Raw genomic sequence first — 14649 nt, forward strand, 5'->3', positions numbered from 1 at the left:
CATTAAGTCCAACAAGGGCATCAATAAAAAAAAAATCATCAGAAGTGCAACGCAACCAAAGGGAAAGAAAAAGATCACCATATAGCATATGCTTGACCTCATCACATACCTCATTCAAATGGATATTAGCAAGTAAAAAAAAAAAAGGATGAGCACATTACTTACCTTTGCATCAAGGCTAAGACATGGATCAATCAATCTTTCAGTAGCATAAGTATAACCCAGCCAAGGCATAGATAACCAAGGTTTTTGGGTACAAGAATCTTCGCTAACATCAGTTGTAAGCAAATGCTTAAGATTCTCATCTACTACACAAGCCACTGGAATCGCTTCCTTGCCAAAGCTCACATCTTTGCATAGAACTATGGAATCTCGCCTTTGTTTCCAGTCAAAATTTTCAGCACTTAAAACATAGTGGCTTTCATCCATCTCCCACTTGACATCATTCCCGGATTCTAATTGAGGAGGTTCAACAACCAAGGATGGGAGAGACTTTAGAGGAGCTAAAAAATAAGGTTTTGTAACAGGCTTACATCCTCTTGGACAAATAAACCCCTCCTGGTGCCAAGCTACTTGAATATTCAACTCACTGCAAAGTTTTGCTGCTTTTAAATAAATATTCTCAGGCAATACCCCAAACTCAACTAGCGCAGCATCAAGGCTGGTCCGGCAACAAGCAGAACGTGCAAAAGATAGAATCTCCAAATTACTCGGTCGTTGTTTTGCTCTTTGTATCTTAGAAAACAATGTCTCTGCAACATTGCAACAATTAGATTCTGATAATCCTCCAAAATCAAGCACTTCTGATGGCTGCTTATACAATGTTGGCTTCATTTGGGACACCGAGCTGGAAGACTGAAAGTTTTCTAGTATCACACAGTTACTCTGATTCTTGAATCTGAATGAGGACCCAAATTTTTTCCAGAATCTAGAATGATTAGATTTGGTGCGTTTGAGAAAAAAATTCCTTCTCTTTGCTGGGAAATGGCTAGCGGAATATGATGTCGTATGAGCAATTTGATGGTGACGACCGAGGTCTGGGAGGCGATCAAATTGTAAACCACAAAACCGGCAAATATATTTTCGTGAGTCATCTTCTTTCTTAAGTACGCTCTTATTTTGGCATAGATTAATTGTGGTTCCCAGCATTGTCTGGGTTGCTTTATCTTCTGACAAGATACAATTACTTGAATTAAAATCTGGTAACCTTAATTCAGATAAATGGAATGAGAAAACATGCTGCCACAATTTCTCAGGACTCACAAATTGGCTGCTACAACGTACACACCTGACTACTATTGAATGCTCGAGAAATTGCACTCCATGTTTCTCAATCACATGTGTCTCTAGTACTTTTCGGTTGTTAAATAAGTTCATGCAAGTTGCACAAGCATATCCTTTGAACAAGCGTCGAGCTTCTTTTTTGTGGACTTCAGTCCAATGTCTAGCAAGCATATGATCATCAGAAAACTCAGCAGAACACATCCTGCATTTCAGGGTCATATGGGAATCCTGGTTCATTGTGGACAAGGAGTTAATTTCTTTGGAGAACGCATGCTTATCTAAATCATATTTAAGACCCCATAACCCCATAATTTTCTCTCTTTCGCAAGTAACCAACTTAAGTAAGTACTCTCCAACATTTACATCTTTAGAGGCCTCAGCTAATATCCATGCCACATTGTCACCCCTTGAAATAAATTTTTGACAGGATAAGCCACTTTTCAAGAATCCATAAAGAAGTTCACATGCTTGATGGAGACATAATTTTTGTTTTCTTGAGGAGCAACTTTTCAGAAGATTGATAAAAATATCTTTAGATATTAGCCGACTTTTACCATTTCTTGCACGCTTAAGAAATCTGGGAAGGTGCTTCTCACAGTACAAGGTGTGCTTCCTCGGAAATTCTTGGCACTGTCCACCATTTCTGTGGCTATAATGTCCAATGCAGTTTTGAATCTCTGAACAAATTCCTTTGCCAGTAGGCAGTGCATTGCAAAGTTCTGATTGCCTCATCAAGCAATTCCTTTCGTCCAGCGTTTCTTCTATTATGATTGGAATGAGGTTTTCCTCTGTGGAACTTATAGGTTCTCTCATCAAACTAAATTCATGGCCACTAGTTGAATTTAAACAAGAGAGATTTCCTGGAACTTGAACTTCTTCTTGTTTTCTTTCGGACGTGTCATCAGATGATAACAAGAGAGCACCTGCTGTCATTGAGCTCTGATTTCCCTGAAACCAATGTTTCTTGCAGAATGTTGAGTTGTATCGAGCTCTATGTTTACATTTATTACCATGTGTGGTTGTGCCCTGGCACATTGGAGTTTCACTAGGAAGCATTTGATCAATCTTAGGGTGTTTTCTAACAGAATGATAAGTCAAGTGTACACAGCAGTAGACATCACCATCATTTGCCCACCTTCCACATTGTCTTCCCTTAGCTTCTATGAAAGCTAGGCATTGCCGATACCTATTTGAAGAGTCCAGGTGATGAGGAGAATGTATAATTAATTCCTTGCATAATGCGCCATCTGTAGATGTGCCAACCGTACTTTGATGCCCTACACTTTTGCCTTCAAATGAAGCCTCATTCCCTCGAACAAGCATGTTGCCAGAGCCTGTTTCTGCAGCTACTCTAGGAAGTGCCACCATTTTATGAGGTTCACAATTTAAAGGCAACTCAGAAAGGTCTTCAGAGATGACTTGTCTACAGTTATTATCCAGGCTTTTTATGTGGGATTGACTTTTACAATCAAGAACTTCTATTTTAGAAGCAGATGTTTCTGGTCGGCGAATTTCAAGCTTTACACGTTTCCGGCAAGTTTGGGGTTCCTCCACAGAAATGTCAGAGGTATTAAGTTCAACATTCTGAGCACTAGCTCGTACATGTGAAACAAAAAACCATTTCATTGCTTCTTGTTTCCATGTTTTCCATTCAGGGCCTAATTCAGGCTGCACAGGTGCATTCCAAAGCTCATCCACCTTACTCCATAGAACAGATTCCACCATTTCCTGGTTCAGATAACGAAATTTACATAAAATAGAAAAATATCTAAAGTGAAAAATGGAAAAGTTCTTAAAGCAGCAACACAAACAAACAAAAAAGAAATACATATAGAATATAAATGATATTCATAATTGTGCGTAAGATCTGATTGACATGGTTTCACAAAAAGAATGGCTTGGACCATTCCATGCAAGTGTGTAAACTAAAAATACCAAGCATGAAGTAAAAACACAAGCAAACGGAAGTGATTTCTCCCTAGAAAATAAAGAGAGTGACACACTATAGAACCACAAATATCATAACAGTGATCACCAGTACACATCACCAGAATCAATTTTTAAACCCCTGGTTTTACCTGATAATATATAGATGATATTTATTACTTTTTAGGAAACTATTCTTTAGAATACAACTGCAATATGATCTGTTATATAACACTACTCCTAAAAATTTGCAATATCGCTGTTAACTTCCTCACTTGAGGTATATTCCAATTTAACCTACAATCAGGTAGCTGCTGAAGGGAGACTTGGTTTTGTTCTAAAATTTCTCAACTAGTGTTAATATTTCAAAATAATAAGATTGTAATTATAACCTACAATCATTAATAAGTACTAATAAAGTTGCCTTTTTGCCTGATGGAGAAGTTAAGGACATTTTACAAATTCAGTAATTTGTGTTGAGTAAATAATATAAACTTATAAAGAGATCTATATACTATACCTTTTCTTGGTCAAAGAGCCAAAATACAATAAGCAGGCCTCAACTTTCATCATAAAGTAACCCCATATGGTTACAAGTGCCAACATAAGTTTTTATAAAAAACAAGCAGATGGAAGGTGACATAATAATGGCTCTCTTGAGTTTGTATTGTACATCAACCCTTAAAATCACTGAGAAAATAAAAACAAACAAATACATGACATTACCCTACGTTTTATGAGTAATAGCGACAAAGAAATCATCAAATTAAATCAAGCACCTCAGTTAGAATTTCAATGGATTCTGCACTTGATGCATTGCGACATCTCTGCATCCAGCAATTAAAAGAATTTTCCAGCCAATCTTTACTAATATAACGTGGAAGTATCATCTGCAGGAAAAGAAAATTTCAGACAAGCTAATGAAGGCTTGATTCTTTACGAGAGGAGAATCATCAGAATTTCTAAATGGATCAAAAGAGACAATCTAACGAGAACAAGTTGATAAAAGCGTGAATTTATATAAAAAAGGACAGGAAAAAGAAACATCAACAGAAAAAGTAGCGAATGAAGCAACCATGAATAATAAGTTGATAAACAAAAAATAAGTTGAAAGAATTCAAGAGATATTTCCAAACTAAAAAACTTCCTAATGGAAAGCAGATATTTCAAGGAGGCAATATTTGCAATTTAAGTAAATTAAAAAAAAACAAGGCCCCGGATGAAAGAAAAATATCCAGAAAATGACAGTGAGAATGCTTGCTATACACGACTAAAATTGAAAACTCTCAAGAAAAGTCATGCACAAGAAACATCAACTCCACAAGACTACTGCATGACCAAACATTTCTGGATAGTACACACATACATGTGATAAGGGTTAGCAATTTATGTCTTTGATTAGAACCTATTTGATTTATTAACCAAACCACTACAATATCACCAATAAGTACTCAAATCCCAAAAGATATATTATGCATCTTTCAGAGCTAAGTCGACTTGTTTGAATCAAGTTATAGTCATTATGCACTTCGAAAATGCTTTCTTCCTTGATACTCTCTTTTAATAACTACTAAAAGTAGCATTTCTGAAGTAGCAATTTATGACCTTGACTAAAAGATAATTGATTTGTTAAACAAATCACAGCACTATCACTATTAAGTCCTAAAATTCAAATTTTAATTTGATAAGTAGTTTACAGGTTTTGGTGGAGGAATTTTTTAAGGATATTATAAAGTGCATTGTGGAGGACAATATGGAGAAAATTGTAGAGGTTATAAAAAGTATGATTGCTTAAAAGGGAAAGATAGGGCAAATGGCAAGAAAAATTTAAATTCAATTTGAATTTCAAATTCAATCTTGAATAAAAAATTGAACATTCATAGTTTTATAACCCTTTTTCAAAATTTCAAATTACAATTTTTTTTATTGAGTTTCCTTAATACTTCTTTGTTTTTATTTTTGTTGCAACTATCCTGTAACCAGGTAGAAGAAGGTGGTCTAAGAAAGGTGGTCTAAGAAAGCTTTAAAAGCAACAATAAAAAAATATATATACAAATAAAATTAGTCTTACAAACCAACAAAAAATAAAATAAAATTGTGTATGATTTAACAGTCTTGATTGAATATGATAAAAAGAATGGTTGTCCTAAAGTTTTTAGGAATTCTATTATAGGCAATATCAGAGACCAAAGAGGTTGAGCAGAAGACAAGATATTATGCTACCCATAAAATCAAAGCTTGCCTTAATTTTTTATCATGAAGAACTCTTTGAGTCATAAACTTTGACTATGATATCAACTAATGCAGAGCAGTGCAAATAAGTGAATATCGTGGTAACTTCGGATTACTTGATAGATAGTAGGAAAGAATATAATATAGAGGAAGAATTGGGGACTCTTCAAAAAAAAAAAAAAAAAAAAAAAAAAAAAAAAAAAAAAAAAGAAGAATTGAATGGATACTTCAAGAGTGGCAGGGTCGGGGGGAGGGGCCAAGATGTGTAGCATGCTTTCACGTAGAGGAAAATTTAGGATTTACTTGAATTCTTAGTTACATTTCTGGATGGGAAATAAGGCTTATGCCAACCTCTCTCTCTCGGACTCCTAAATATAGATGCAACACACAGGCAGGGGAATATCATTCTATAAGAAAATAATTACAACTACAGAAAAAAGAACAACCACAAAAGGTTGAGCAATGAAGTACGTGAGCTGCACAAGAAAAAGCCAAGAAGGGTGAAAAATTCAAAAGAAGAATGTGAAAAAATAAAGGCTAAAGGTCCAATGCCTTTATACAAATGTGAAGAATTTAACTGACATGGTGTAGTGGGATAAAGACTTCATATTTTTGTTGTCATTGCTGTATGTTAACAAAAAAAGGCTCACGTATTGCATCATTTCCATCACTATTTTATAGAAATTGTTTCCTCCATTAAACCTCACTAATTACATAATTAATTAAAAAGTATAACTTTTACTTCATTTAATATCTTCTTTGTAAGATTTTTAGCCTTCATATAATCATTATAAACCAAAACATTATTTATCTTTTGCTATAATTCAAATTCATATTTTTTTCTTTAATAACCTGTCATATCTCTTCACTCAGTTCTAGACCTTCGTAAAATTTCGATCAAGCTCTTTTTAATGAAAAGAGCAATCTCATCTCACAATACATTTACCTCAATTGAAAGTGTTGAAATCAGGAAGTTTGAGAGGAAAACTTAAATTTTATTATACACTATAATCCTTCTTTATAGATCTATGCAAGATGCTTTAATAAGGAAACAAATAACTACAGAATAATGAAATATAAATTCTTTCTAAATCAGCTGCACATCTATGGAAGGTGTTCAATGTGATAAGACGGGCTTCCCACGGATCTCTACTTGCAGCCATGGGATCAACATGAGAATGAGAGGCTGAGATTTAACACTCCACCTAAAGTTGGGGAATATAGATATGTCATTCTCAGCTTAACAATCATTCTAAGAAAGGTGGAGCTATCCAGTCCTTTGGTGAGGATATCTGCGAGTTGATCTTTCGATGGTACATGGTTGATACATGCAAGACCATTGTCTAATTTTTCTTTGATAAAATGTCGATCCACTTCTATGTGCTTGGTCCTGTCATGCTGGACTGGATTGTGGGCTATGTTGATTGCTGATTTGTTGTCAAAATATAGCTTCATGGGATTGTCCCACTTGATCCTTAGATCTTCTAGAATCATCTTGATCCATAGAAACTCACACATTCCCAAGGCTATAGTTCTATATTCTACTTCTGCACTAGATCTTGCCACCACATTTTGTTTCTTGCTTCTCCATGTAACTAGGTTTCCTCCAAAAAATGTACAGTATGCAGAGGTAGATTTTCTATCTACTGGTGATCCTGCATAATCAACATCAGTGTATGCTTCTAAAGTTATTCCACGATCTCTTCTATAGAGAATCTCTTTCCCTATGTTTCCTTTAAGGTAATGGAGTATTCTGTCTACAGTTTGCATATGTGTCTGTTTTGGATTTTGTATAAATTGACTAACCAAACTTACAGCAAATGTTATATATGGTCTAATGTGGAAAAGGTATATCAATTTCCCCACAAGTCTCTGGTAAGCACCTTTATCTACATCTAGATCTTCTTTCGCTTCCCCTAATTTGAGATTTGGTTTTATTGGTGTTGGTAATGGCTTACATGCTAGTTTTTCTGTCTGTTTTAGAAGATTTATAATATATTTATGTTGTGAAATGAAGATTCCTTTGCTGGAGTGTGCTATTTCAATTACAATAAAGTATTTTAGTCTACCAAGTTCTTTAATATCGAATTCTTTGGTAAGATTTTTCATTAGACTTTCTTTCTCTATTCCATTGTTTCCAGTCAAGATAATATCATCCACATAGACTAGTTGTATTGTGACTTCCTTATGTAAGCAAAAATTTGGGATTTGCGAGAGAGCCCCAATTTTTTGCTAGAAAAATAAAGTCTTCCTTGGAGATATAAAAGACATAAAATACTCAAAAAGACACTTTTTATATTAAAAGATGACTTACAAACTTTTGACTCTTACAAACGACGCAATAAAGACACCTAAAACTGCTTTCCTTGAGAAGAAGGATACTGATGCGGACATCGGCACGAAGATTTGGCGCATCTATCACAAGAGGCGTCGTAAATCGACGGCTCTAATTTAATTTGTCATTTAAATTTTATTTTATGAATTTTAGCTCTTGTTTTCAGTTATTTCTTGTTTTACCCCTAGGTTAGTTTATGTGAGTGTTCTGGTCCAAGAGGCAATTTTGTAATGTTTAATTTTCTCATGTTGTGGCCTATATATAAGGCCTCAAGCTATTGTAATAGGATTGATGATTGATATGAAAAAATTATTTTCCACACTTGTGTTCTTCTTGTGAGAGAGCGTTAGTAAGATTTCTATGAGAGGAATCGAAGTCTTCACCAGCCGCAGGATGGGTCCGGGCTCGTGAATTAAAGTCCCTTGGAGAAGGGCAAAGCATCACCCGTCAGCCTTTGAAAGAGTCCGAGGCTCGCGGTTCTTTATCTTCTATCATTTATTTTCTCTCTTTTGTTTTTATCTCTTGCTTGTTATTCCTCCTTATTGTCCTAGTCGTCTTCATCCTCCACCCTCGCCGCTGGATCTCACCCCATCCGACCCCCATCCTTCCTCTCCAAGCCCACGGCCAACTCCCTCACCCGTCAGCCACCTCCACCATCCAACCCGTGAATCTCCCCTTCCCCCTTACCACCCCCTTTCCTAATTTGGGTTGGCAAAATCGAGAGGGAAAATCCATGACAATTTTGGATTTCAAATTTCAAATTTGAAATCTTTCCTAATTGGGTTTGATCCATATTTGGAAGGTTTTAACTCTTCAAATTCAAAATTCAAATTTGCATTAGGAGTTAAATGCCCCCTCAATTTCCTCCCTTTAATTAAGGAATTAATCGCAGCTTTAAATCTGAAATTTAATTTTAGATTTAAGAATTAATTCACTTAAGTAATTGGGGCCCACTTATTTGAATTCAAACCCCTCTCTCCTTCCCATGATTCTTTGCCATTAATGACTCTCTAATCACACCCAGAATTTTAGTTAATTCAAATTCAACTGAGAGTGATTTAATCCAATCAATCCTAATAGGAAGTTATCAAGAAAGAAATCTGGACCTGATGCATGGCTGAAATATTCACAACCTGAACTCCCGTATATCAATTTTCCTCCATTAAATCTTTTCCGTAACTGCTGAAGCTGAGCCCTGTTGGATTTATGTGGCTGTCCAAAGAGTTCTCCAACTATTACAGAGTTTTCCTCAACATTAAGCTTGCTCTCCCACCCGTCTCCCTCTTAATATTTATTACCTGCTGAAAATTTTCTCAGGTTTTGAATAAGAAAATCCTTTTTTTTTCTCTCACCGTTTCTCTCCAACCTCTCCCTCCCTCTTTAATATTTCCAGTAAGGTGATTATCTTAGTCTTCTCCAGCCACTTCCCCATCCCCTTTCCAGAATGCAGTGAATTCTCTCAGGTTTTGGGAAGCAAAGTAGAAATTGTTCTCAGATTTTGGAGAAGAAATCCTCTCCCTAGCAAAAGCCGTTTTTCGTTCTACATTAGTTTGGTATCAGAGCATGGACTCGGATCGACTTGGAAGGACTCTGGAATGGATGGTAGGTCAAGTGGGCATCATTAGTCAACATCTCAATGAGACTCAAGCGGACTTAGCCGACCTCCACCGTCAAACAATCAAACGGTTCAATAACCTACAGCGAGGTAGGACTGACCCATCGCTCTACACCTCTTCAAGATCCCCTTCATCAAAGGATAGGAAAAAGGCACTAAGAAACAGAGAAAGAGGGGATAGAGTTGACAAATGGCTCGAGGCCAATGAAGCTTTCTATTTCCCACTCACAGTGCAAATCAAAGAAAAAAATAAGGTGATCAAGGAAGAAGAAGATGAATTGGTCGACAAGGAAAAATGTGTGACAGCAAATCCTGCAGAGAGAGACTTGGTTGGCTTAATTTCAACTCCTACAGAAGCAAAGGTTTCTCCTGACCCAGTGAACACTCCTATAACTGAGAAGGTTGAGGAAGCTCTGGAGGTGATATCCATAGAACTCCATATTGCTCCTATCGCCAGGAAGCCATCGAGGAGAGTGAACGAGTTTCTGCAAGCGAAAAGAAGTGCGACAATTTGGAAGGTGATCCCTTGACACGGGTTAAGGAAATTGGCGAGCTTAAGTGCCCATTGGGTTTATTACCCATTTCGGAGGATGAAACTATGTCTCCAAAGAATCATCCAAAGTTGTACCTGAGCAGTTGTGATGCTAACTCGACAGAGTCGAGTATTCTCCCACCTGGGGAGAATGATGCGGACATCGGCACGAAGATTTGGCGCATCTATCACAGGAGGCGTCGTAAATCGACGACTCTAATTTAATTTGTCATTTAAATTTTATTTTATGAATTTTATCTCTTTTTTTCGGTTATTTCCTGTTTTACCCCTAGGTTAGTTTATGTGAGTGTTGTGGTCCAAGGGGCAATTTTGCAATGTTTAATTGTCTCATGTTGTGGCCTATATATAGAGCCTCAAGCTATTGTAATAGGATGGTTGATTGATATGAAAAAATTATTTTCCACACTTGTGTTCTTCTTGTGAGAGAGCGTTAATGAGATTCCTATGAGAGGAATCGAAGTCTTCACCAGCCGCAGGATGGATCCGGGCTCGTGAATTAAAGTCCCTTGGAGAGGGCAAAGCATCCGAGGCTCGCGGTTCTTTATCTTCTATCGTTTATTTCCTCTCTTTTGTTTTTTTCTCTTGCTTGTTATTCCTCCTTATTGTCCTAGTCGTCTTCATCCTCCACCCTCGCCGCCGGATCTCACCCTATCCGACCCCCATCCTTCCTCTCCAAGCCCACGGCCAACTCCCTCACCCGCCGGCCACCTCCCCCATCCAACCCGTGAATCTACCCTTCCCCCTTACCACCCCCTTTCCTAATTTGGGTTGGCAAAATCGAAAGGAAAAATCCATGACAATTTTGGTGAAATCTTTCCTAATTGGGTTTGATCCATATTTGGAAGGTTTTAACTCTTCAAATTCAAAATTCAAATTTGCATTAAGAGTTAAATGCCCCCTCAATTTCCTCCCTTTAATTAAGGAATTAATCGCAGCTTTAAATCTGAAATTTAATTTCAAATTTAAGGATTAATTCACTTAAGTAATTGGGGCCCACTTATTTGAATTCAAACCCCTCTCTCCTTCCCATGATTCCTTGCCATTAATGACTCCCTAATCACTCTCTGAATTTTAGTTAATTCAAATTCAACTGAGAGTGATTTAATCCAATCAATCCTAATTGGAAGTTATCAAGAAAGAAATCTGGACCTGCTGCATGGCTGAAATATTCACAACCTGAACTCCCGTATATCAATTTTCCTCCATTAAATCTTTCCCGTAACTGCTGAAGCTGAGCCCTGTTGGATTTATGTGGCTGTCCAAAGAGTTCTCCAACTATTACAGAGTTTTCCCCAACATTAAACTTGCTCTCCCACCCGTTTCCCTCTTAACATTTTTATTTTTTATAATGTGTCCAAAAGTCTATTCAGTATATCTTTTCATGTATGGTCACTGAAAAATTTCGACAAACTCCCCATGTATCTCTTGCATAAGAGGCATTATGAGGAGTGCTTGACCTTCCCACCAAGCTTAAAAAAACATGCATGATAAATATCATGAATTATTGTGGCTAAGGGCATTCTATTCCACCATGCCAAGAAAAATATGTATGACTTCTCAAGTACGTATTTGAAACGTGCAATATTTTTCCGCCACATTGGAATAATAAGCATAAGCAATTAAATTTGATTTTTTTCCAGCTAAGAGAAGTACGCAAAAGGTTTATCCACTACGTCGCAAGCATCACCTATGAATATCCCCCACCAAGCTAAGAAAAATGCGCATAGGTTCCGCGAGCCAAACACACTGCAATTTAGATTTTGGGTTTTTTATATAGCTTGCATATTTTTATGCCTGCATGACACAATCGACGAGGATGCAAGACTATGAGAATGAAAAAAAGCTTATTTTTCTTTCTCTCAACTTTTCTTTTTTGACCTTTTTCTTTTTTTGTTTTCCTCTTCAATTTTTTAGAGAGATAGAAAAGTAGAGTGTGACTCCTACATATCCGCAAAGACCTTTTTCACATCAAAGTTGTTGGAAAGGCAATCCCACATTTTAAGATCAAACTCCGTAGTAATTTCATCTTTATAAACATGTTATAAGAGAGTTGTCTTCCTTTTACCGCCAAGGCCAACCATGGATAGCAGCAAAATGTTGTTATATGAAGTAGTGACAACAATATGAGTTTGATTTTCTTTTGATGGCTTCCTCAACCATTGCATAACAAGCTTGACTCGACCAAACTAATAATTTTTAGGCAAGGATCATATTTCCAGTGTTATGTACAACTCGAACTACTACTTTGTGCTTTCTAAATGATGAAGGAAATTACTAACATCAGCTGAAACTTTATCAAATATCTCCACAACCTACTCAAACATCTTCAGATTCAGATCAATTTGAAGAGCACACATGGATCCCCTCTTCATGTATTTCATGGTGGAACACATTATTGTTTGCAACTTATTTTGGTCATGAATTTACTCAAACTCATCAAGCACATCATCTGCCTCATCAATGGCATCTCGTAGTTTCCATAGCCATATGTTAAGAGTCGGATTTTTGTCTCTGATCTATGCTTGGCTGCAAACAAAAACTATGACTTGAATCTTAAGTCTGTTCTTTCACAACCTCTCCAACTTTTTCACATGTTGTTGATCCTATCGGGCCTTCATCAGCAAGTTCATGTCATACTTCTTTTCTCACCATAGCATGTGTAGTCAAAGCCTTCCTCTAGTTGAGCTACTGCGCGACTTTGACACTTCTTAACATGCAATTAGGCTCATTGACGCCTTCTATAAGTGAGCTCCAAACTATTCTTCTTCACATACTATTGGTGTCGATGCTTTCTCCCAGAAAGCACCAGCATGTCTTCCTTGCTTCTATGTTACAAACCGCTGGACCTATCATGCCTTCTCTAGCAAAGCCAAGTGTGACTTCCTCGCTCTTTTACATAGAAGGTCTCGGGAATTTGGGACAGGGCTGAGAGGGTAGAGAAAATGAAAAGGGTAAAATAGAGAGTTACCAACAGGCAAAGGGCTATAATGCTTTAAGGGGGAAGATGAGATTAAGAGGGAAGGTCAATGTCTATCTGAATGGCATATCCCACAATGCAAGTATGAGGAGATGCAATATTTGCGAAATTTATAAGGTACAGGATGGACATAGAGATATGAAGGAGACTTGATTAATATTATATATATATATATATATATATATATGTATAAAAAAACTATTTAATTAAATTGTAAATTCAACCTCGTTCAATATTTTTTTATTGCTTGTGCGCATCAAAATTTTATGTTAATCTCCTACGAGGACAAATTTCTCAAATTTTCCCCTTGCAATAAACCAAGCAATAGGAGCACACTTTCTTGGCAATTTTGTTGTTCCAACTGTATTGATTTAGTTTGTTTTATGAAAGGATGCATTTGAGTAATTTTCATTGCCGTCGAGGCATTTCGATCTTAATTTGCATGAAGACATGTTTGTTGTTCAGCGTTTAGGTTAAGGTTGATTGAATTGATCGCAGGAGGTGCTTTTTTGATAATTTTGATGCTTTGGATGCCTCATCACAGTCCATTTTTTTAAAATGAGTGATGATTTGATAAATTTGGGATTTATATGATGCATTTTGAATTGGATTTGTGCAATGTCTCATTTGTCCTCCAACAATTTCATCATTTTAAGTCGAAAAACATATGGAATAGATATGGAAATCAACATAAACTTCAAAAGAATCAGTACAACGATAATGCCATTAGTTTCAAGCCTGACAATTTAGAGATCAATTTGATGAGGACATCGCTCAGAGATTCAAACATGTGTACCGGCGACGGAATTGTAGATCGACGGCTACGATTCAGCGTCTTTACTTTTGACTCTTTATGTTTTATCTAGTTGTATGCATGATGTTTTATTTAGTTTTTGTTATTTTTCCACTTTTACCCTTATGGGGAGTATCTTATCATTGTAGCCGGGAGGGCATGTTTGTACTTTTCTTTTCATGTGGAGAGGCCTATATATAGTGGCCCATTGTGTTGTAAAAGGGGGATAAATGTTTAATGAAATTTTGTTTGCTTATTCTTCTTCTTTCATGTGAGCTAGAGAGAAGGGAGAGAGCTCAAAGTGAGCAAGCGCAAGGCCCACCAGTCGTTGGAAGAGTCTTCGACTCATGGTTTGCTCATTTATCTTCGTCTTCTCCACCTCTTCCCTCATTCCCACCCGCCGGCCTTCCATAACCCCCACCACCGTCCAAGCCCACCACCAAGCTCACCACATAATCCCACCTCCCCAAGCCCACCGTCCACTTAGTCTCTACTAACCCACCCCTTTTCCCCCACTGGCTCCACCGCCCGTCCCCACCCAAGCCCAACCCCACCGCCGGCCCACCCAAGGAATTCCCACATGATGATGATTTCAATCATCATAACTCCCCTCTTAATTTCGTTTCAATAGAAAGGAAAGTAATTACCACAATTTGAAATTTGAAATTCAAATTTCAAAAACTTTTCTTATATGCAAATCTTAATTAAGAAAGTACTTAAATCCAAATCGATTTGAAATTCAAATTGAAGTGGATTTCATAATAAACTTTCCTAATTCCTATGTGCTGATTTGGAAGCTCTTAATTGCTCCCACACTCCCTCTCTCTCTCTCTCTTGAACCCACTGCCCCCCATTAATGGGCTCTCCCATTGTTTTTCCTATTGAGGCCTCAACCCAAATTGAATTTGAATTCAATTTTCAATTTAATTCCCTC

At 37.0% G+C, this 14649-nt stretch overlaps 1 protein-coding gene across 6 annotated transcripts in view; it reads right to left on the reverse strand.

Annotated features, from left to right (window-relative positions):
- The window catches only part of LOC110092659 (histone-lysine N-methyltransferase SUVR5), an 86323-nt gene that overhangs the window by 31894 nt on the left and 39780 nt on the right, over window positions 1–14649 (reverse strand). For all 6 annotated transcript variants that reach the window (XR_003702397.1, XM_028699502.1, XM_020817305.2 and 3 more), the window contains 2 exons: window positions 3990–4100; window positions 166–3012 (listed from right to left, as the gene is read on the reverse strand). Coding sequence is in view for 5 of the 6 variants with exons in the window: in XM_028699502.1 (XP_028555335.1) it covers window positions 166–3012; window positions 3990–4100 (2958 nt within the window). In the remaining variant the exon portion in view is untranslated. The remainder of the gene's footprint in view (window positions 1–165; window positions 3013–3989; window positions 4101–14649) is intronic.

Source organism: Dendrobium catenatum, unplaced genomic scaffold (assembly GCF_001605985.2).
Source record: "Dendrobium catenatum unplaced genomic scaffold, ASM160598v2 fragScaff_scaffold_1313, whole genome shotgun sequence".
NCBI lineage: Eukaryota > Viridiplantae > Streptophyta > Magnoliopsida > Asparagales > Orchidaceae > Dendrobium > Dendrobium catenatum.